Genomic DNA, 23,742 nt, shown 5'->3' on the forward strand with positions numbered 1-23,742 from the left:
AGCATGCCTTGGTTTTGGAACGGACTTCCGGATTGGATTAAGTTTGAGAACCAAGGTACCACTGGGTTCAGTTCTGATCATATTTGTTTCAATTTAGGTCATAGTTGCAACATCCATTTAAAGCACTATGACAACACTTGTGGACTCTTCCAAGGAATTATGGGAGCTGTAGTTTGTTAAGGGGGCTGAGAGTTAAGAGACCCCCTACTACCTTCAGAGAGCTACAATTCCCAGATTTCCCTGGGAAGGATTGAACGTTGACACTTATGGTTCAGAGCAGAATCTTCCTTCTTGAATTGTGGACCCTAGGATGTCAGCAGCCAAAGCCAGATCGCGATATTCTGTCAACGCTCAATCCTTCACGCTTGCAAAAATGTATCATTTGCCCGATAACAAATGTTGGAAATGTAATGAAACTGAAGGTACATTCTTTCACCTTTGGTGGACATGCCCAAAGATTAAGGCATTCTGGGAGATGATCTATAATGAAATGAAAAAGGTATTTAAATATACCTTCCTGAAGAAACCAGAGGCCTTTCTCCTGGGCATGGTCGGCCAATTGGTGCCAAAGGAGGATAGGACTTTCTTTATGTATGCCACAACAGCAGCAAGAATACTCATTGCAAAGTACTGGAAGACACAAGATCTACCCACCAGGGAAGAATGGCAGATGAAGGTGATGGACTATATGGAACTGGCGGAAATGACTGGCAGAATCCAAGACCAGGGAGAAGAGTCGGTGGAAGAAGATTGGGAAAAATTTAGAGTATATTTTCAAAAACATTGTAAAATCAATGAATGTTAGAAGGATGTTGGAATGAAGTTATATGGTTTTAGCAGAAATGTCATAAAGAATTAAGTAAAAGCTGATTGATAATGGGCCAAAAGGAAAAAATTAAAGGTTAGACCGTTATGAGATATTACAGAAAAAAATTGAGAAAGATGGAAAGAATTTGCTGAAATAGTAAATTGAACTAGAAGACAAAAAGGGAGGTGTGAGGAGGTCGATGAAACAAGTAAATGAAAGGTAAAGATGAAATATTGGATGTGTTCTAATGTTTTTTTCTTTTTTTCTTTTTTGCTGTTTTGTTGTTTATGTTTTTTCTTTATTTTAGATGTATTGCAATGTATGTTTGTTAATTTTTGATTGTGTTTGTTTTTTATGTTTTTTGCAATTTTAAAATTCTTAATAAACATCTTTTAAAAAAAGATATTCTGAATTCATTGCACCGAGCATTATTAACGGAATATATCGTTCCTGCCACGTATCCATGCAGCAAAACCTGCACGTTGGAAGGCAGAGCAACGCATTTGGGGAAGAAATAAAAAAAATGCGTCTAAGAAACAAACAAAAAAGGGGGGAAATCGGATTATTCGACCAGAGGAAGCCACAGCCTGCTCAGAGCCGCCGGCGCGCGCTTGCAAAATCCCATTTCCCCCCCTGCAGTATTACATAAGGACCGGCGTCCCGGGAGCCGCGCGCGGAACTACAACTCCCAGCATCCTTTGCGACACCTCTCCCGGCTGACGTTGGATCCCCACCCCCATGTCGCTGGAGCACCATCATAAACAACAGAAAAGAGGGACCCAGGAGTGCCTGGGAGCTCCTCCTTCTCCCGCCTCCCTCCTCCTCCTCCTTTCTGGGTGCTGCTGGGAGTTGTAGTTCGGGCTCAGCAACTATGGAGAGGACCATGGCTAGCAGCTCGGTGCTGGGCGAGATTGGTGAGTGGGAGTTGGGGAGGGGGGTGAGGGACTGAAGGAGGAAGGGGTGGGGGGCTGGAAATGTTGGGAGGGAGGGGGGCATGTTTTTGGGGAGCCTGGATGGGGAGGGGGGAAGCTGATCCCCCCCATCCCCTCTCCATCAGAAGCAGCTGGGTACCACTGGGACTTCGCCTTCTCATGTTGCTGGTCCTTTGCGAGCTGGGCACATAGCTGTCAACTTACAGATTTGTAAATAAGGGAACAGCAGCCTTGAAAATAAGGGACCAGCAGCCAAAATAAGGGATTTTAGTCAACCAGTTAAAAGGGACCAGATAATTTTGGAGAGCAGCGCCGGTTTTTAGCCCTTCGTTTCCAGAGGTTGCTGCTCAAGACACCAGCCGATGAAACCCTGCAATTAAATAACTACCAGCAGCAACCACTTTTCGCGCAAAACGAAGTCCAAGCTACGAAGACGCTGCTGCAGTTCTGTATCTTTTCTCTCGTGCTCCATCTGCAGCTCTCAATTCCATCAGGCGGGGCGGGAGGAAGGGGGGGAATAGCGCCCGAAGTAAACCCACAGATCAGACCATCTATGCTAGTCTACCACTCCAAATCTATGGGAGAAGCGCTTGCGGTCCATCCCTTGTAGCCCTTGGAACACCTGCCCACGCCTCCGCCTCCTCCTCTCTCTGAACTGCTTTCTCTATGCTTGCCCTCGCTCTCCTCTCAAGGCTCCTCATCAATTCATAGACCATGCCAGGCTGCCCATCTCATCTGGGTCCTTCGGCAGCACAGCCGCAGTATGGCCTAGCGGGAACAGCGGTGACGGGCAGAGGGGAGGCCCCAGGCAGAGACGCTCAGTTCGGCGGCCGCGAGGAGGATGGCGGCGGAAGGGCCCGAGGCTCCCGCCAGTCCCGGCAGGGAGGGGCTCCCGGGGGCCGAGGCTGGTGAGAGGAGGCCGGAGGGGGGCGGACCGGGCAGCCAAGCAAGCCAGTTGGAGCCTCCCTCCTCCCTGGCCGGCAGGGAGGGAGGGAGAGGAGCTGCTTCCTTTGAAACCCGGGAAATTTAAGGGACATCCATCAATAAGGGACACGGCGCTGGGATAAGGGAGTTTCCCGCCAAATAAGGGACGCTTGACAGCTATGGCTGCGTAGCCGCACCAAGCCTGAAATGTCTGGATGCGCAACTTGGGTGATTTGATCGACGGCTTGAGTTTACTCAAATCATCTGCCTTAACGCGGCTTAACAGCAAACATCTCAATTCAGAGCCTTAGAAAGACATAATATGTGAAATAAGGTAAAGGTCAAGGGACCCCTGACCATTAGGTCCGTTCGTCGCCGATGAATTTAAAATTCACCTCTGCGTTATTTGTGGGGCATAGGAGTTCATTCTTTCCCCCCAAAAAAATATAGTCCGGCCCCCCACAAGGTCTGAGGGACAGTGGACCGGCCCCTGCTGAAAAAAGTTTGCTGACCCCTGGTCTAGGTGCTATTTTTTTTTAAAAAAATGAGCTTGCTATTTTTATTACTATTAATTCATTTCATTTCTTTATATTGGGGGGGGGGGGGGAATCTCAGAGCAGTTTGCAACATGGCAAATCATCAAATAAAACCATCCGGAATAAAACAAGCTTTGAGCGGAATATTTCAGATCCTTCTCTAAGTGACCTTTTGCTTCCCCATATTTTTGGCCTACTTAATTTATAAAGCTGCCCCATAGCAGAAGTTACTCTAGGAAGTCAGGGTGGTGTCGTGGTTCGGGTGTTGGGCTGGGTTCCTGAAATTCATTCGGACTGTGCAGGTAAAATGTAACGGGTAGAATTCGACAGGATGTGTTGCTAGTGTGTGAAAACAGGCAAGGTCCACGGAGCCCCAGGCGTTGCACCTCTAGATAGTGGAGAATTCAGGCACCATCCTGGTACCTAGGCGTCTTCACTTGGTCACAAGTGGCCAATAAAAAGGTCAAGGGACCCCTGACCATTAGGTCCAGTCGCGGCCGACTCTGGGGTTGCGGCGCTCATCTCGCTTTATTGGCTGAGGGAGCCGGCGTACAGCTTCCGGGTCATGTGGCCAGCATGACTAAGCCGCTTCTGGCGAACCAGAACAGCGCACGGAAACGCCGTTTACCTTCCCGCCGGAGTGGTACCTATTTATCTAATTGCACTTTTTGACGTGCTTTTGAACTGCTAGGTGGGCAGGAGCAGGGACCGAGCAATGGGAGCTCACCCCATCGTGGGGATTCGAACCGCCGACCTTCTGATCAGCAAGCCCTAGGCTCTGTGGTTTAACCCACAGCGCCACCCACGTTCAATATGTGAAATAATAATAATAATAAATAATTTTATTTATACCCCAGAGTCAGGCTCAGGGCGGCTAACACCAGTAAAATTACAGTAAAAACATAATGGGGGGGGGGCAATTTAAAATACAGGTTAAAATGCAATTTAATTTAAAATGCAGCCTCATTTTAAAAGTAGCCCAAAGATCAAGATCATAAGGGGAGGGCAACATAAGGGTCAGACTGAGTCCAAACCAAAGGCCAGACGGAACAGCTCTGTCTTGCAGGCCCTGCAGAAAGATGTCAAGTCCCGCAGGGCCCTGGTCTCTTGGGACAGAGCGTTCCACCAAGTCGGGGCCACTACTGAAAAGGCCCTGGCCCTAGTTGAGACCAATCTAACCACCTTGAGGCTCGGGACCTCCAAAGTGCTGTCATTTGTGGCCCTTAACGTCCTCCGTGGGGCATACCAGAAATTTGGAACACGCCAGTAAATTTAAAAGATGACAAAAAGCAACGATTCGGGAAACGCAGAAGAAATTCAGTATCTCTCACACACAAAATCTAGTCTTAAGTCCACAAATGCAAAGCAATACAGGAGCTAACCAGCAGTCAAATTTCTGTGACTGGTTTTGCTGCACTCCAAGGAGCCTGGCTTAAAGACATCTCCGAAGGGAGGCGTATGTTTGCAGCCCAGTTGTCAATGAACCGGTGAATTAGCTGAGATTTCATTTCTCACCAGCTTAGATCATCTAATGAGTTAAATATTTTCCCAGCTGACCATTGAAACAAGCTTATGAGATGTAAGGTTTGCCACAAGCAGAGAAATCTATGCCAAACAACTGTTATTAAGTTCTGGACTCAGGTTCTAAGAAGCTACAATGGAAAGTTTTAGTTGCTTAAAGTAACGTTACACAAGCGTAGATCTAGGTGATGGGTATTCGAGAAATCAAACAGTCCTTGATTTTTAAGCTCCGGAAACCAGTGATGGGGGACAGGAAGGAATAGAAATATGTCTGTGTGTGTATGTACATATATTTGTATATATATTTTTGTGTGTGTGCAATTTATTTTCCTATTTAATAGACATATGCTGCCCTTTGGTCAATACTGTCAGCTCTTGTTGGGAAGAGCTGTCCAGCTCTGCAGAAATCGTTGGGGCTTCTAATTATTCATTTCCTTCCTGTATTTATATTTTCAAGGGAAACCGTCAAAGTGGTTCGCCTCGCACGAAAACTAAAAAAAGTAAAACGACCCAGAATAAAACATTGCAGTAGAAAGTCAGATATAAAGTCTGCCTTCAAAACAACGTAATTGACAGGGGAGTCACAGGTTAAAAATTTCAAAACGTTTTTCAAAGGGAGTCAGGCTGCAGAAGGGGCATTTAACGCAGCAAAGACCCCCCCCCTGAAAATTGCCTTGAAAGAAAACGTTACTAAAGGAAGCTAGATATAAAATGCACGAGAGAATAAAATAGTATCATAAGCACTTGAGTAAATTAAGCCTATTGAACACAGCAGAGCTTAATGAAGAAGAAAGAGAAAGGGGTGCTGCGTGACTCGTCCTTTCGTTACCTGGACAGGTGAGGTCATGCCCACATTTAGTCACATGCAAAAGGAAGGATGGGACGCAGGTGGCGCTGTGGGTAAAAGCCTCAGCGCCTAGGGCTTGCCAATCGAAAGGTCGGCGGTTTGAATCCCCGCGGCGGGGTGCGCTCCCGCTGCTCGGTCCCAGCGCCTGCCAACCTAGCAGTTCGAAAGCACCCCCGGGTGCAAGTAGATAAATAGGGACCGCTTACTAGCGGGAAGGTAAACGGCGTTTCCGTGTGCGGCTCTGGCTCGCCAGATGCAGCTTTGTCACGCTGGCCACGTGACCCGGAAGTGTCTCCGGACAGCGCTGGCCCCCGGCCTCTTGAGTGAGATGGGCGCACAACCCTAGAGTCTGGCAAGACTGGCCCATACGGGCAGGGGTACCTTTACCTTTACCTTTAAAAGGAAGGATGCTCCAGCCCAGGAGGAACAGGAAGTTTCAACCGGCTGGACCAAACATTCCCTCGCATGTTTTCTCTAGCGTTACAAGGAATGTTGTACTTGACTGCCTCTCATGGATCACACCCCACAAGTTGAACTCTGCCCAAGCTGTTGTTGGCTTATGATACGATCATCTTTATTGTCATTGTCCCATACAGAACAACGAAATTGAAAAAAATCTACATCAGACTTTCAAAAACCAACAAGCCTGCTATCCCAGCTATCCCAGCCTGGTTAGCCCTTAAAAACTCTGATACCCCATAATTAAATACAATATACTCCCACAGAGACTACCTTAAAGGTAAAGGGACCCTTGACCATTAGGTCCAGTCGTAACCAACTCTGGGGTTGAGACGCTCATCTTGCTTTACTGGCCGAGGGAGCCGGCGTACAGCTTCCAGGTCATGTTGTGGCCAGCATGACTAAGCCGCTTTTGGCGAACCAGAGCAGTGCACGGAAACACTGTTTACCTTCCCGCCAGAGCAGTACCTACTTATCTACTTGCACTGGTGTGCTTTCGAACTGCCAGGTTGGCAGGAGCAGGGACCGAGCAACGGGAGCTCACCCCGTCGCGGGAATTCAAACCGCCGACTTTCTGATTGGCAAGCCCTAGGCTCTGTGGTTTAACCCACAGCGCCATCCGCGTCCTTACTTCTGAGTAAACGTGCATAGGTCAGGTTGCTCAAGTGCTTAACTTGGGTGGGATCGAGGCCTGGGTTTCTCCCATGCCAGATAGGCGACCAAACCTGGGAAACATTGAATTTCCCTGGCTAACTTTCTTATACCCTTTGCCCTTCCTGGAGTTAAGGACAGAGCAAGAATCCTCATGGGGTGAGTCCAATGGGTGCTGTTAGGGTCAAAGTTTCGTATGTTGCATCCCTAAATCACACTTCACTTCTAGGCAAAATCTAGACGAATCCATTGTTAATCATTTACTGATTTTTTGCTTTTTTGCGTGTTAAACATTAGTTTTGCAATAGCACGTTATATATAACTCACCCAATAGCTCCAGTGTAAACCTGTTTATTTGGGTATTTGGGTTCACTGACACAGGAAGGAATCACCTTTTAAGCCTACAGGCAATATGCACAGGTGTTAAATGGTCATTATTTTAACGCATTTTCAAGCCATGTATCAACTTCCATATATGAGAAATTAAGAAATATCCTAAATCATCATTTACATACCCTCCAACATTTCTCCAACGAAAATAGGGAACACCCTATTCAATAATAATAATAATAATAATAATAATAATAATAATAATAATAATGATTTATTATTTATACCCTGCCCATCTCACTGAGTTGCCCCAGTCACTCTGTGCGACGTCCAACATATATATTTTTAAAATGTGCAAGGGAAGGGATGGTGTACAATACCTTCAACAGATAAATGGAAGGGAAGAAAATTGTAGCTGTAAACTACAGAGAAAAAGGCAGAATATAATAATGATGGTGGAAACTGAGAATTATCAGGAACACAGCAGAGAGTAAATCCTATTAAACTCAGTGGGACATAATTCTGGGTAAAAAAGCTTCCTATTGCAGTGTAAGGCTGTCCAGCCTTTACCCAGATCCCTGGGAGTAAGCTCCATTGAATACTGTGGGGATTACTTCTGAGTAGACAGCGTAAGGCTCCGTTTACAATAAAGGAATAAATATTCCCTGTGTTTCCTAAGAAATGGCTGGCTGCGGAAGCATTGCAATTTGGTTTTTTTAGGTGGATTGGTGACATTTTCTAAAAAAGCCAATGCAATTCTGGGCTGCCTCAATAGGAGTATAGCATCTAGATCAAGGGAAGTAATAGTGCCACTGTATTCTGCTCTGGTCAGACCTCACCTGGAGTACTGTGTCCAGTTCTGGGCACCACAGTTCAAGAAGGACACTGACAAACTGGAACGTGTCCAGAGGAGGGCAACCAAAATGGTCAAAGGCCTGGAAACGATGCCTTATGAGGAACGGCTAAGGGAGCTGGGCATGTTTAGCCTGGAGAAGAGGAGGTTAAGGGGTGATATGATAGCCATGTTCAAATATATAAAAGGATGTCACATAGAGGAGGGAGAAAGGCTGTTTTCTCCTGCTCCAGAGAAGCGGACACGGAGCAATGGATCCAAACTACAAGAAAGAAGATTCCACCTAAACATTAGGAAGAACTTCCTGACAGTAAGAGCTGTTTGACAGTGGAATTTGCTGCCAAGGAGTGTGGTGGAGTCTCCTTCTTTGGAGGTCTTTAAGCAGAGGCTTGGCAACCATATGTCAGGAGTGCTCTGATGGTGTTTCCTGCTTGGCAGGGGGTTGGACTCGATGGCCCTTGTGTTCTATTCCAACTCTATGATTCTATGGTTCTATGATTTTCCTTCAAAATTACAGGAAGGCCTTCTTAGTCTGTCAGTTTTGCCATTTCCTTCATTAGGAGCAGGGATTTTATTTTCAGCAGAAACAGGACTCTGTTTTTGCACCCAAAACTCCACTTTTAATTGTTCTCCAAGAGGTGGAGGGGAGGAAAAAAGGAAAGGCAGGAGATTGTGGGATCAAATCAGAAACTGGGATGGCTCCTGTCATTCTGGGACCGTCCCTGGAAAACCGGGACGTTTGCAAGGTATGGACTGCCGGATGATGCCTTGAATGTGACCCTCTCGTGATTTCAAAGGACCAAAATAGTTTTCCTAGAATCCGTGCAGCCTTGAGCTTCTGCCTTTTCTTGCCACACTCCCTGCTCCCTCGCTGTTTCAACACCCTGTTCCCAGGAAATAATAATAATATTATAATAATTTATTATTTATACCCCACCCATCTGGCTGGGTTTCCCCAGCCACCCTGGGCGGCTTCCAATCGAATATTAAAAACAATACAGCGTCATACATTAAAAACTTCCCTAAACAGGGCCGCCTTCAGTTGTCTTTTAAAAGTAAAATAGTTGTTTATTGCCTTGACATCTGCTGGGAGGGCGTTCCACAGGGCAGGCGCCACCACCGAGAAGGCCCTCTGTCTGGTTCCCTGTAACCTCGCTTCTCGCAGGGAGGGAACCGCCAGAAGGCACTCGGCGCTGGACCTCAGTCCAGGCTGAACGATGGGGGTGGAGACGCTCCTTCAGGTATACAGAACCGAGGCTGTTTAGGGCTTTCAAGGTCAGCACCAGCACTTTGAATTGTGCTTGGAAATGTACTGGGAGCCAATGCAGATCTCTCAGGACTGGTGTTATATGGTCTTGGCGGCCGCTCCCAGTCACCAGTTTAGCTGCCGCATTCTGGATTAGTTGTAGTTTCCGGGTCACCTTCAAAGGGAGCCCCACGTAGAGCGCATTGCAGTAGTCCAAGCAGGAAATAACCAGAGCATGGACCAGTCCGGCGAGACAGTCTGCAGGCAGGTAGGGTCTCATCCTGCGTACCAGATGGAGCTGGTAAACAGCTGCCCTGGACACAGAATTGACCTGTGCCTCCATGGACAGCTCTGAGTCCAAAATGACTCCCAGGCTACGCACTTGGTCCTTCAGGGGCACAGTTACCCCATTCAGGACCAGGGAGTCCTCCACACCCACCCGCCTCCTGTCTTGTCAGGATTCAACCTCAATCTGTTAGCCGCCATCCATGCTCCAACCGCCTCCAGACACTCACACAGGACCTTCACTGCCTGTAATATACCATCTATACATAATTTTCATCATATTCTCTTTCAAAGCATTACAGGCTGTAAATTTTATTCTTTCTTTCAACAACCTTGCCTTTGCAGGGTTTTGGGTGGACAGGACGCCAGTTCACGAGGCAGCCAGGAGAGGGGAGATCCTCCAGCTGCAGGAGCTCATTGCCAACGGCGCCTGCGTCAACCTGGTCACGTACGATTCCATCACGCCGTTGCACGAAGCCAGCTTGCGCGGACAGACGCAGTGCGTGCAAATGCTCCTAGCTGCGGGAGCCCAGGTTTGTAGCTCAGGGAACCCCACTTTGTGCAGTGGGTGCCTTCATTATCCAGTGGTCCCTTGGTTCTCAAACTTAATCCGTTCCGGGAGTCCGTTCCAAAACCAAAGCGTTCCAAAACCAAGGCGCGCTTTCCCATAGAAAGTCATGCAAAGCAGATTAATCCGTTCCAGATTTTTAAAAAACAACCCCTAAAACAGCAATTAAAAATTAATTTTACTATCTAACGAGGCCATTGATCCATAAAATGAAAGCAATAATCAATGTGCTGTACAGTGGTACCTCGGGTTAAGAACTTAATTTGTTCCAGAGGTCCGTTCTTAACATGAAACTGTTCTTAACCTGAAGCACCATTTTAGCTAATGGGGCCTTCTGCTGCTGCCACGCAATTTCTGTTCTCATCCTGAAGCAAAGTTCTTAACCCAAGGTACTATTTCTGGGTTAGCGGAGTCTGTAACCTGAAGCGTCTGTAACCCGAGGTACCACTGTACTATAAAATAAAGAAGACAGTATTGTAGATGATAAAAAATAACATTATTATTTTTTCTAACTGCACTGATGATGGCCATTGTTTGGATGGGGGGCTTTTATCCAGTGGCGTAGCGTGGTTTGTCAGCACCCGGGGCAAGGCAAGTAATTTGCGCCCCCTAACCCGTGGATTTGCGCCCCCTAACCCATGGATTTGCCCTAACCCCAGATGTTGCGCCCTGTGCGGCCGGCCCCCCCTGCACCCCCACGCTACGCCACTGCTTTTATCCATTTCTGCAGTCACTCGATCAATCAATCAATCAATCAATCAGTAGCTGAACCAGGTCCCACACAGTCACAAAAACAACCAAAAAAGCCTCAAAAACAAAAACGCAAGATAAATAGCAAAAACAAAGGCACCAAACTTAATCCATTCCGGAAGTCCGTTTGACTTCTGAAATGTTTGAAAACCAAGGCGCAGCTTCTGATTGGTGCAGGCGCCCAGGAAACAATAGCCGACAGCCGCATCAGATGTTTGGCTTCTGAAAAACGTTCAAAAACTGGAACACTTTCTTCCAGGTTTTTGGCGTTTGAGAACCAAGGTGTTTGAGAACCAAGGTACCACTGTACACCTTTGGGCATCAGGCAAAAATGGGGGGGTCGTTGGGTCATATTTGCTCTTATTTTTATTATTAGCTTTTCATATTGTAATTTTATGTTGTGAACCACCCTGGGATCTACGGATGTAGGGCAATATCAAATTTTAAAATAATAATAATAATAATAATAATAATAATAATAATAATAATAATAATAAAAAATAATAATAATAATAATAAAAATAAATTAATTAATAATAATACTGTATTGGCCTGAATATCCTTTTAAAAAAAAAAACATTGATTTTTATCCCCCCTGGTTGTGGGTTCGAACCTCACGTTGGGCCAAAAAGATTCCTGCGTCGCAGGGGGTTGGGCTAGATGACCGCTGGGGTTCCCCTTCCAAATCAACCATTCTGTGACTTTTGCAGGTAGACGCCCGGAACATAGATGGCAGCACCCCTCTGTGCGATGCCTGTGCCTCTGGGAGCATCGACTGCGTGAAAGTCTTGCTCTCGCACGGGGCCAAAGTCAACCCTCCGCTCTACACGGCCTCCCCGCTCCACGAGGCCTGCATGAATGGTAAGCAGGTCTGGATGGAGTGTATTATGGTCAGTGTGTCTGGTTTGGGAGCTGCACGGTCAGAGGGGAAACCAATGCTGTCCAGGGTTGTGAAGACTGCGGAGAGAATAATTGGGTGCACTCTTCCCACCTTGGACCAAATCTACACTTCCAGGTGCCATAAGAAAGCTGCAGAGATAGCGCAGGATAGTGCGCACCCCGGAAATGATCTCTTTCAGCTTCTGCCTTCTGGAGGAAGGTCCAGGGTTATAAAGACTGGGACTAGCCGCCTGAGAAACAGCTTTTATCCAAATGCGATTTTGGTTTTAAACACGGTGTAAGGATGCGGGTGGCGCTGTGGGTTAAACCACAGAGCCCAGGGCTTGCTGATCAGAAGGTCAGTGGTTCGAATCCCCACAACGGGGTGAGCTCCTGTTGCTTGGTCCCTGCTCCTGCCAACCTAGCAGTTCGAAAGTACATCAAAGTGCAAGTAGATAAATAGGTACCACTCCGGCGGGAAGGCAAACAGCGTTTCCATGCGCTGCTCTGGTTCTCCAGAAGCGGCTTAGTCATGCTGGCCACATGACCTGGAAGCTGTACGCCGGCTCCCTCAGCCAATAAAGCGAGATGAGCACCGCAACCCCAGAGTCGGCCACGACTGGACCTAACGGTCAGGTCCCTTTACCTTTAAAGCAGTCTCTGTGGGAGTATATTGTATTTAATTATGAGATATCAGAGTTTTTAGGGGGTTAACCAGGCTGGGATAGCTGGGATAGCAGGCTTGTTGGTTTTTGAAGGTCTGATGTAGATTTTGTCAATTTTGTTGTTCTGTATGGGACAATGACAATAAAGATGATCATATCGTAAGCCAACAACAGCTTGGGCAGAGTTCAACTTGTAGGGCGTGATCCATGAGAGGCAGTCAAGTACAACATTCCTTGTTTTCCTAGAGTAGACATGCAAGGGGATGCTTGGTCTAGCCAGTCGAAACTTCCTGTTCCTCCTGGCTGGAGCACCCTCCCTTTTGCATGTGACTAAAGGTGGGTGTGACCTCACCTGTCCAGGTAACAAAAGGACGAGTCACGTAGCACACCTCCCTCTTTTTCACTTCCTTCTTCGTTTGACCAGCTTTCAGCTAGGACTACTCTGCTAGCTCTCAGCTGGCAGAAACACTGGGATTATTCCCCCATATGGGGTAGATCCACAGGTACATATTTGCAACTACGTCTGCCTTCAGGGATCCAACTGTGAACTGATGTAAGTAAACTTCTTTTATTGACTTTGAATAAGATTGTCGTGTCTTCATCCTTTTAAGAGGAATTAAAGGGAACTGACCAGGAACGTACAATTCAATTTGAGACAGACTGAATTGTGTCATAGTGAGAGGCTCACACGAGCCTGCAACCAGCTCTCTGCTGTGCATGTAAAAAGGGGGATGTAAACTCTGCTAAATAAAGAAACTTGTGAGTACAAGTTAGGAAGGATATGAATAAACAATATTTCCTCTCCTGCCACCCTGAACATTCACACACAACTGCCTGAGCGGGTCTGCAATTGCTCCGAGGGTTACTTTGAACACGGTTGCTACACGGCCTATTTCAACGGGTTTTGCCTGGATTCTAGCCACGCCAACATTGGCCAGCCCAGATTCCCAGCTTTGATTTTGTTTTTTAAAAAGCAAGTTTCTAGTCCTTGTTAAGCCCCACATTCTCTTTGGTAAACCACTTTGAAGTTTTCTGGAATTAAGCAGTCTATGGGAGAAAAGGTGGTACAGTGGTACCTCGGGTTACCCACACTTCAGGTTACAGACGCTTCAGGTTACAGGCTCTGCTAACTCAGAAATAGTACCTCGGGTTAAGAACTTTGCTTCAGGATGAGAACAGAAATTGAGCGGCAGCGGTGTGGTGGCAACAGGAGGCCCCGTTAGCTAAAGTGGTACCTCAGGTTGAGAACAGTTTCAGGTTAAGAACGGACCTCTAGAATGAATTAAGTACTTAACCCGAGGTACCACTGTATATAAATTGAAATAATAATAATAATAATAATAATAATAATAATAATAATAATAATAATAATTTTTAATGGAAATATCTAACATGTGGGATGAGGTGGGAGAGGAGGGTTACTGGTTTGGTTTGTTCTTGTTTTCGTTATGTATTTTGAGTTGTTGTTTTTTTTATCTTGGTGTTTTTTCCATGTTGTAAACCGCCCTGAGACCTACGAGTTAAGGACAGTATACAAAATGAATGAATGAATGATAACAGAAACAAACAAATAAATAAATAAATAAGGCAAAACATGCCAGCACTGTCCTGGCCAATAGTTTTGCGAAATACCGTATTTTTCGCTCTATAACACGCAGATTTTTTCTCCTAAAAAGGAAGGGGAAATGTCTGTGCGTGTTATAGAGCGAATGTGTGGTCCCTGGAGCCAAAAAATCAAGCAAAAGTCAAACCGCGAGTCACGAGAAGGGAAACCTGAAAAGAGGAAGTGGCTGCTTTCCTGCATTCTGCCTCAGGGTCTTACTGCCCACCCTCCTCTGTTTCCTTGCTGTGATTGCTGAAACGGAACAAAGAGCAGGGAAAGCCCCTCCCCTCCAGGCAAGCAGAGTGCCGTTCTTTCTAATTCCTCTCTGTGCTCCGGTGCTGCTGGGGGAGAGGGAGAGAGAGTGGGGGAGGGAGAGGGAGAGGGGGGGAGGGAGAGGGAGAGAGGGGGGGAGGGAGAGAGAGGGGGGAGGGAGGGAGGGAGAGAGAGATGGCTGGCTTGGGGGGGAACTTTTGCCTTTCTTTCCTCCCACCCCAAATCCCTCTCCAGCATTCTTAGCCAGCTGCTTCTCTGCACACCCCTCTCATGTCCCTTCTTTGTTTTTCCTTCGCTCCCCACTTAAAATGTGGTTACAAAGCATAGATCAACATGGATCCTCAGGATCTTTGCATTGGGTTCACCCCAAATTCACCATCAGATCACATAGCATGTCCATGGCTACAGCCTGCACCCAAAAAAAGCAAGCACCCACTGTTGCCTGAGGCTGCAATGGTGCAAAAACGTGGTTACAAAGCATGGATCCACAGGGATTCTCAGGAACTTTGCATTGGGTCACCCCAAATTCACCATCAGATCACATAGCATGTCCATGGCTACAGCCTGCACCCAAAAAAAGCAAGCACCCACTGTTGCCTGGGGCTGCAATGGTGCAAAAACGTGGTTACAAAGCATGGATCCTCAGGATCTTTGCATTGGGTCACCCCAAATTCACCATCAGATCACATAGCATGTCCATGGCTACAGCCTGCACCAAAAAAATCACGCACCCACTGTTGCCTGGGGCTGCAATGGTGCAAAAACGTGGTTAAAAAGCATGGATCCACAGGGATTCTCAGGATCTTTGCATTGGGTCACCCCAAATTCACCATCAGATCACATAGCATGTCCATGGCTACAGCCTGCACCCAAAAAAAGCACGCACCCACTGTTGCCTGGGGCTGCAATGGTGCAAAAACATGGTTAAAAAGCATGGATCCACATGGATCCTCAGGATCTTTGCATTGGGTCACCCCAAATTCACCATCAGATCACATAGCATGTCCATGGCTACAGCCTGCACCCAAAAAATCACGCACCCACTGTTGCCTGGGGCTGCAATGGTGCAAAAACGTGGTTAAAAAGCATGGATCCACATGGATCCTCAGGATCTTTGCATTGGGTCACCCCAAATTCACCATCAGATCACATAGCATGTCCATGGCTACAGCCTGCACCAAAAAAATCACGCACCCACTGTTGCCTGGGGCTGCAATGGTGCAAAAACGTGGTTAAAAAGCATGGATCCACAGGGATTCTCAGGATCTTTGCATTGGGTCACCCCAAATTCACCATCAGATCACATAGCATGTCCATGGCTACAGCCTGCACCCAAAAAAAGCACGCACCCACTGTTGCCTGGGGCTGCAATGGTGCAAAAACATGGTTAAAAAGCATGGATCCACATGGATCCTCAGGATCTTTGCATTGGGTCACCCCAAATTCACCATCAGATCACATAGCATGTCCATGGCTACAGCCTGCACCCAAAAAATCACGCACCCACTGTTGCCTGGGGCTGCAATGGTGCAAAAACATGGTTAAAAAGCATGGATCCACATGGATCCTCAGGATCTTTGCATTGGGTCACCCCAAATTCACCATCAGATCACATGTCTGTGGCCACAGCATGAAGCACAAAAATGATACATCCACTGTTTCATTCAGAATGTTTTTTCCCTTGTTTTCCTCCTCTAAAAATGATGTGCGTGTTATGGTCAGGTGCGTGTTATAGAGCGAAAAATACGGTACTAGCCTGCTCCCCCCCCCCCTTTCGGTGTTCTTAGCCAATGAGTGAAGTTACAGCTGTGACTGGCATTTCAGGAAACAAGAGATCGCTCAGTCCGTAGGGCTGTCCTTTACTCTTATTCTCAGGGCTGTGGGTTCGAGTCTCACCTCAGGCATAAAGATTCTTACATTGCAGCGGTATGTGTGGACTAGACATCTATGATTCTGTGATTCCCCACCTTGTTCCTGACAACCTGGAAGTTCTCCATTGAGTTGCCCTCTGTCTGTTCTTTCTTTAAAGGCAGCGCTGAGTGCGTGCGTCTCCTTATTGATGTCGGTGCCAACCTGGAAGCTCACGATTGTCACTTTGGGACCCCTTTGCACGTGGCGTGCGCCAGAGAGCATCTGGACTGCGTGAAGATACTGCTCAACGCAGGTGTGTGTGGGGCAGACGTGTTTGTTTTTAAAAAAATCATTTTTATTAATTTTCCAATAGGAACATCCAATTAATCTATCCAATCATAACAATCCAATTAAAATTAAAAAAAACTAAAATTAAAAAAGACCAAATTATAATCCAAATTATAATTATTAATTTTTCGGAGCTCTCCACAGTCGAGGCCTCTGAAGCATATCTCCACATCTCAGTCCTAACTCTTCTCGTTGTTTGCATATTTTCCACATCTTGATTTTAACGCTTTCACTTCGCCATTTTTTTTAAAAAAAAGTTATTGGTTTTCCAAATTTCTTACAAACATAAACAACAAAAAAGAAAAAAAACATTACTATATAAAAAACAAACATGCAAACATTTATCCTAACCATTATAATATTTTTATTACCATTGTTAAATGACTTCCTCAAATCCCTATAGCTGGGTTTCCATATAACTCATTGTAGCAGTTTTCCATTACTAATTTCAAATCAATTTAACATCTTTCTTTCTTACACTATTCACTCGTATCCATGGTATTATTAAATTTAAAACATTTAACCCCTATGCCAATATGGTACTCACAAATGACTCTATTTATGTTATCCTAGAATATTTTGCTAAATAGTCCTTAAATTTCTTCCATTCTTCTTGGTAGTCCTCCTCCTGTTCGCGGGTTCTACCGGTTAGGTCGGCCAGCTCCAGAAAATCCATCATCTTCATTTGCCATTCCTCCACTGTTGGTATTTCTTGTAATTCACTTCGCCATTCTTTTTGGCCTGTTTTACAATCCAAAGCCTGTGCCCCTTTTTTTGCACTGTAGACCAGAGTTTCCCAAACTTGGGTCTCCAGCTGTTTTTGGACTACAACTCCCATCATCCCTGACCACTGGCCCTACTAGCTTAGGGATGATGGGAGTTGTAGTCCCAAAGCAGCTGGAGAAACATGTTTGGGAAACCCTGCTGTGGATGATTATTTGCTTCGGGGTGCTGTTGGGGGTCAGCCGAGGTCAGTGATGGTGGGAGTTCCCCACCCTAGACCAAACCCCCCCCCCCATTTCTGTGCACCCCCCTGTATCGCCACATTTCTGTCGTCAAATTGGAGAGCTGCGATATTGCTGCTGCTTGAACTGCCGCCACCAGTTCCTCAGCAAATAGTCTTGATTTTGTCACTGACCGGAGTGATCTCCTTGTCTGTTTCAAGCCACACGTCTCCTGTTTCTGACGAGAATCAGGCTGCCGTATTTTTCGCTCCTTAAGACGCACCTAGTTTTTAGAGGAGGAAAACAAGAAAAAAAATATTCTGGACAAAACAGTGGATGTATGATTTTTGTGGTTCATGCTGTGGCCACAGACATGCCCCACAAATAACCCAGAGGTGCGTTTTAAACAAAAGCACACATTCTACTTGTGTAAAAACACCAGGCAGGCCCCACCAATAACCCAGAGGTGCATTTTAAATAAAAGGACACATTCTGCTCATGTAAAAAGATGCTGGTTCCTGGACCGTCTGCGGGCCGGATTGAGAAGGCGATTGGGCCGGATCTGGCCCCCGGGCCTTAGTTTGCCTACCCATGCTTTAGGCCAGCGGTTCTCAACCCGTGGGTCCCTGGATGTTGTTGGACTACAACTCCCATCATCCCTGGCTAGCAAGGCCAGAGCTCAGGGATGATGGGAGTTGTAGTCCAACAACATCTGGGGACCCGCAGGTTGAGAACCGCTGGTTTAGGCAAAGGTTTGAGTTCCGCGCGGAGGCAGTGAGCAACTCTTCCTCCAACCTGACCGCTTTGTCGTCGCCAGGGGCCAACGTCAACGCGGCCAAGCTGCACGAGACGGCCCTCCACCACGCCGCCAAGGTGAAGAACGCCGATCTGGTGGAGATGCTGGTGGAGTTCGGGGGGAACGTTTACGCCAGGGACAACCGGGGGAAGAAGCCTTCCGACTACGCCTGGAGGAGCAGCCCGGCCGCCAAGTGCTTTGAGCATTTCGAAAGTGAGTGGGGTCTCGTCGCTGCCCCCTGCTGGCGGGTTGCGGCACCTTTGTCATCTTGCATTGACGATGCCTTCCTAGGTTGTGTGCCCCATGTGGCTGTTTCTTGAAGACGCACTGCTAATACAGTCATAAGGAACGCGGGTGGCGCTGTGGGTTAAACCACAGAGTCTAGGACTTGCTGATCAGAAGGTCGGCGGTTCGAATCCCCGCGACGGGGTGAGCTCCCGTTGCTCGGTCCCTGCTCCTGCCAACCTAGCAGTTGAAAAGCACATCAAAGTACAAGTAGATAAATAGGTACCACTCCAGCGGGAAGGTAAACGGCGTTTCCGTGTGCTGCTCTGGTTCGCCAGAAGCGGCTTAGTCATGTTGGCCACATGACCCGGAAACTGTATGCCAACTCCCTCGGCCAGTAAGCAAGATGAGCGCCGCAAGATGAGTCGTCCGCGACTGGACCTAACAGTCAGGGGTCCTTTAATATAGTCATACCTCAGGTTACAGCCGCTTCAGGTTGCATTTTTTCAGGTTACCCAGAAGTACCAGAACGGGTTACTTCTGGTTTTTGGTGGTTGCGCATGCGCAGAAGCGCTAAATCGCTCTTTGTGCATGCTCAGAAACGCCGAATCACAACCTGCATGTGCACAGACCCGGCGCTGCGAGCTGCGGACGCTGTGGGTTGCGAACATGCCTCCTGCACGAATCACGGTTCGCAACTCGATGCGTCCACTGTATATCTGAATTTTGTGTTGCAGTTCTCCAGCCAAACAACTTTTACAAAATATGCATGCGTTCAGTGGGGGGGGGGTGCATAAAAAGTACAAAAAAGGAGGAATTGCTTGCAGGAATCTATGCATTAGTCAAAGCTGCAGTCGAAAATGTGTTTCTTGCGAGAAATTTGCACTAAAATGCGGAATGATTTGCGTCAGGTTTATTTCTACTTTAAAAAAAGCGCAGATTGCTGCAGAAATGTGGAGAATGGAATTTAAGAGTGGAAGAATGAGAAGCAGAGAGAACTCAGAATTGACCGATCTTATTTGTCCCAATGGGTTTGCAGAGCTCTGAAGTGACGATTGCGATTTCTTCCCTCATTCCCACTCCAGAAACGCCTCTGAGTTTGTCCCAGCTCTGCCGACTCAGCCTGAGACGCGCCGTCGGTCAGCCAGCCTTGGAGAAGATCGCCCAGCTCCACATCCCCGCCAGATTAATCAGATTCCTCTCCTACCAGTGATGAACGGGACAGAGGAGCCACTGGAGGACAGCGCTGAGTGAATCTCGCACTAGGAAGCTCTGGCGGCCCTGCTAATCTCAGACAAAAAACCGAAAGAAAGCGGCTTTAACGGGTGTAAATACTATTTATGAGACTTCCGTAGTTTAAAGTCTGACGCGTTGTCCGGCTGTTCCCCTAACAATGGTTTGTGTCGAGTTGCTTTTTCTTTTCTGAGCATGCAAGATATTTTGCACAACTGCCAGTCATCCCTGCAGCAAATTTGCAGGGGCTCCAATCACAAGGCTCCAATTGCGGGTGCGAGCGGAGAGGCTGTCGTCCTTGCTTCACGATGGGTGCAAACTTTGAAGCAGAGTTCATTTTCGTGGGTCAGAAACGCGGATCGTTGGGACCCTTGAGACGTTGATGGACTCTCAAATCCCAGCGTCAAGGATGCTGCGGAGGGAAGGCTCTCCTGGCACCATCATTTCCAATAATAATAATAATAATAATAATAATAATAATAATAATAATTTATTATTTGTACCCTGCCCATCTGGCTGGGTTTCCCCAGCCACTCTGGGCGGCTTCCAACAAAGATTAAAAATACATTAAAATATCACACATTAAAAACTTCCCTGAACAGGGCTGCCTTCAGATGTCTTCTAAATGTCAAGTAGTTGTTTATTTCCTTGACATCTGATGGGAGGGCGTTCCACAGGGCGGACGCCACTACTGAGAAGGCCCTCTGCCTGGTTCCCTGTAACTTGGCTTCTCGCAGGGAGGGAACCGCCAGAAGGCCCTCGGCGCTGGACCTCGGTGTCCGGGCAGAACGATGGAGGTGGAGACGCTCCTTCAGGTATACTGGACCGAGGCCGTTTACGGCTTTAAAGGTCAGCACCATGCACTTGTTCGCGTCCTCCCCTCTGGAGCAGCTGAATAATAATAATTATTATTTATACCCAACCCATCTAGCTGGGTTTCCCCAGCCACTCTGGGTGGCTCACAACAGAATATTAAAAACACAATAAAACATGAAACATCAAAAGCCTCCCTAAACAGAGCTGCCTTCAGATATCTTCTAAAAGTCAGATAGTTGTTTATTTCCTTGACATCTGGTGGGAGGGCGTTCCACAGGGTGGGTGCCACTACCGAGAAGGCCCTCTGCCTGGTTCCCTGTAACTTGGCTTCTCGCAGGGAGGGATCCGCCAGAAGGCCCTTGGCGCTGGACGTCAGTGTCCAGGCAGAACGATGGAGGTGGAGATGCTCCTTCAGGTCTACTGGGTCGAGGCCGTTTAGGGCTTTAAAGGTCAGCACCAACACTTTGAATTGTGCTCAGAAACGTACTGGGAGCCAATGTAGGTCTTTCAGGACTGGTGTTATGTGGTCTCGGCGGCCGCTCCCAGTCACCAGTCTCGCTGCCGCATTCTGGATTAGTTGCAGTTTCCAGGTCACCTTCAAAGGTAGCCCCACGTAGAGCGCATTGCAGTAGTCCAAGCTGAAAACAAGCTCATTCCATCTTCTATGCAACGTCCCTTCTTATATCTGAAGATGGCCATTGTATCTCTTCCCAGTCTCCTCTTTTCCAGACCAAACATGCCCAACTCCCTCGACCGTTCTTCATCAGGCTCAGTTTCCAGACCCTTGATCATCTTGGTCACCTTCCCCTCTGCACACCTTCCAGCTTGTCGATATCCTTCTTAAACTAACGTGGCCAGAACTGGACACAGTATTCCAGGCAGGATTTGATCAAGGCAGATTTATTTGGTACTATGATTTGGTACAAGATGGTTGGACAGTGTTCTCGAAGCTACCAGCATGAGTCTGACCAAACTGCGGGAGGCAGTGGAAGACAGGAGTGCCTGGCGTGCTCTGGTCCAGGGGGTCACGAAGAGTCGGACACGACTAAACGACTAAACAACAACAACATGATTTCCCTTGATCTGCACACTAACTTTTGTTTTCTTTCATTCTGGCTTTAATGTATGCATTCACACGTTTACCTATTGCAAGTTGCTTTGAGTTACCTTGGTGGGGGGGGGGGAGCTACTGATAAATTTAATGAATAATAGTTTGCAAAAATGACAAAACATTAGAGCCAAGTAGAACAACCAGGTAAAAAACTAGAAACACAACTGTGTAGATAAAATATAGGTCTGACAGATCCCGCCCAGCCACAGATCCTTGAAACTTTTCCAATTCAGCCCCAAAAGCCCAGGTTTAAAAAGGAGATGTGTAATGATGGAGCCAGGCGAGACCTCCCTGGGGAGAGCATTTCACAAATGGGGAGCCACCACGGAAAAGGCCCTGTATTATTGTTGTGTGATGGCTGCTGGTCTGAGACTTTTCCCCTGAAGATGGGCATCCTTCAGAGACAACCCAGTCGTAGGAGACAAGGAGTATATCCTTTGGTAACTACCTCTTCAGTGGATTCTGTGGAATGGCCTCCGTCTTAACAAGGCACAAATAAACCTCAGTTCTTCTAATAATGCAGTCGGCGTCTTGGGTTTATGTTGGCTCTGCGCAATGTCTCTCTTCGTGTGGACGTTTTATTTGGTCTGACCTGAATCTATACATTGAGCCAAGAGTGGGGAACCGTCACTCAGCCTGAGGGCCGGGTTTGTTGCTGGGCCATCTTCTGAGGGCCACACGCCAATCGCAGGCAAGTGGGACTAGAGGTAAAAGTGGGTGTGGCAATGGATATACCGTATTTTTCCGTGTATAAGACAGGTTTTCGCCCCTTAAAAATAATGTTAAAAATTAGGGGGTGTCTTATACACGGATACATCTTCCCCCATTTTCTTAAATCTGAGTCCCCCAAAATAGGGGGCGCATTATACATGGGGGTGTGCGTCTTATAGACGGGAAAATACGGTATATTTTGCCTTTATAACTTATGCTTAGTATCTACACACACCCTTCTTACCTGCGGGAGGTGCTGGGATTATCTGTCCCATCCCAGCTATTGTGATCGGGGGCATAGCTGTCAACTTTTCCCTTTTCTTGCGAGAAATCCTATTGGGAATAAGGGAATTTCCCTTAAAAAAAGGGGGAACGTTGACAGCTATGATCGGGAGAGATGCCTTGGACTCCAGGGCTACTCTGCTGTGTGGGGAACAACGCTTCTTGGAATGACCATGCTGTAAGATCTGAGCTCCCTCCATGCAGACTGAAGGAGAATAAATCATTTCTTAAAGCTACCACAGTCTCTGCTCCGTCTTCAGTTCTCCCAAAGGAGCACAAAACTGGAGTGAGTGCCTGGAACCCCCCTGGAATCTTGCAACCGCTCAGCAGAGAGCGGGGATGGGGTCCGAGTTATGCAACATTGGTGTCAGAAGTGGGATTTGCCTTTCCTGGAGAGAAGGCCTAGGAACAATGTGAGCCTGAAGCCAAAACTGGATGGAGGAGGACCGAGAACCATAGCTGTCAACGTTTCCCTTTTTTAAAGGGAAGTTCCCTTATTACGAATAGGATTCCTCGCAAGAAAAGGGAAAAGTTGACAGCTATGCCAAGAACCCCTGAGCTGGAGAGAAGGTTATTGTAACGCACTCTACGTGGGGCTGCCTGTGAGACTGACCCAGAAACTCCAGCGGGTGCAGAATGCCGCGGCGAGACTCCTTACAGGGTCCTCGCCACAGGATCACATTCACCCGGTGCTATACCCGCTGCACTGGCTCCCGGTGGAGTACAGGGTCAGGTTTAAGGTGCTGGTTTTGACCTTTAAAGCCCTATACGGCCTAGGACCCTCGTACCTACGGGACCGCCTCTCCTGGTATGTCCCATGGAGGACCTTGCGGTCTTCAAACAAAAACATCTTGGAGGTCCCGGGCCACAGAGAAGTTAGGCTGGCCTCAACTAGAGCCAGGGCTTTTTCGGCCGTGGCCCCGATCTGGTGGAACGCTCTGTCACAAAAGACCAGGGCCCTGCGGGACTTGACATCTTTCCACAGGGCCTGCAAGACAGAGCTGTTCCATCAGGCCTTTGGCCAAGGAGCAGTCTGACCCCCTCCTTCGGTAATCCACACAGAACTCCAGCCCAATGGTTGCCATTAATTTGATTCTGAACTGATTTTAGAATGACTTGATTTCAGAATGTATTTCAATTAATTGAGATTTTATGTAAATGGTGTTATTTTTACTGTTGTTAGCCACTCTGAGCCCGGCTTCGGCTGGGGAGGGCAGGATATAAATAAAATTTTATTATTATTATTATAATTGAAAGAAAAAGGCAAACGCACCTCACGGCATAATCATGGAGGT

At 47.3% G+C, this 23,742-nt stretch overlaps 1 protein-coding gene across 1 annotated transcript; it reads left to right on the forward strand.

The window, feature by feature from the left end:
• Positions 1-1,555: 1,555 nt before the first annotated feature.
• On the forward strand, positions 1,556-21,976 carry ASB13 (ankyrin repeat and SOCS box containing 13). Its single transcript, XM_028747356.2, has 6 exons — positions 1,556-1,722; positions 9,738-9,925; positions 11,421-11,571; positions 16,160-16,294; positions 18,091-18,282; positions 19,380-21,976. The coding sequence occupies exons 1-6, from the start codon at positions 1,680-1,682 to the stop codon at positions 19,505-19,507; spliced, it is 837 nt and encodes a 278-aa protein (XP_028603189.1). The 5' UTR covers positions 1,556-1,679; the 3' UTR covers positions 19,508-21,976.
• The last annotated feature ends 1,766 nt before the right edge of the window (positions 21,977-23,742 follow it).

The sequence above is a fragment of the Podarcis muralis genome, chromosome 10 (genome assembly GCF_964188315.1).
Source record: "Podarcis muralis chromosome 10, rPodMur119.hap1.1, whole genome shotgun sequence".
Lineage (NCBI taxonomy): Eukaryota > Metazoa > Chordata > Lepidosauria > Squamata > Lacertidae > Podarcis > Podarcis muralis.

Bases quoted from the DNA above. Each gene is read 5' to 3' on its own strand.
- ASB13 (XM_028747356.2), top strand. From the start codon at position 1,680: ATGGAGAGGACCATGGCTAGCAGCTCGGTGCTGGGCGAGATTG. The intron at 1,723-9,737 runs GTGAGTGGGAGT...TTGCCTTTGCAG, and splicing joins CTCGGTGCTGGGCGAGATTG to GGTTTTGGGTGGACAGGACG. The intron at 18,283-19,379 runs GTGAGTGGGGTC...TTCCCACTCCAG, and splicing joins GTGCTTTGAGCATTTCGAAA to AAACGCCTCTGAGTTTGTCC.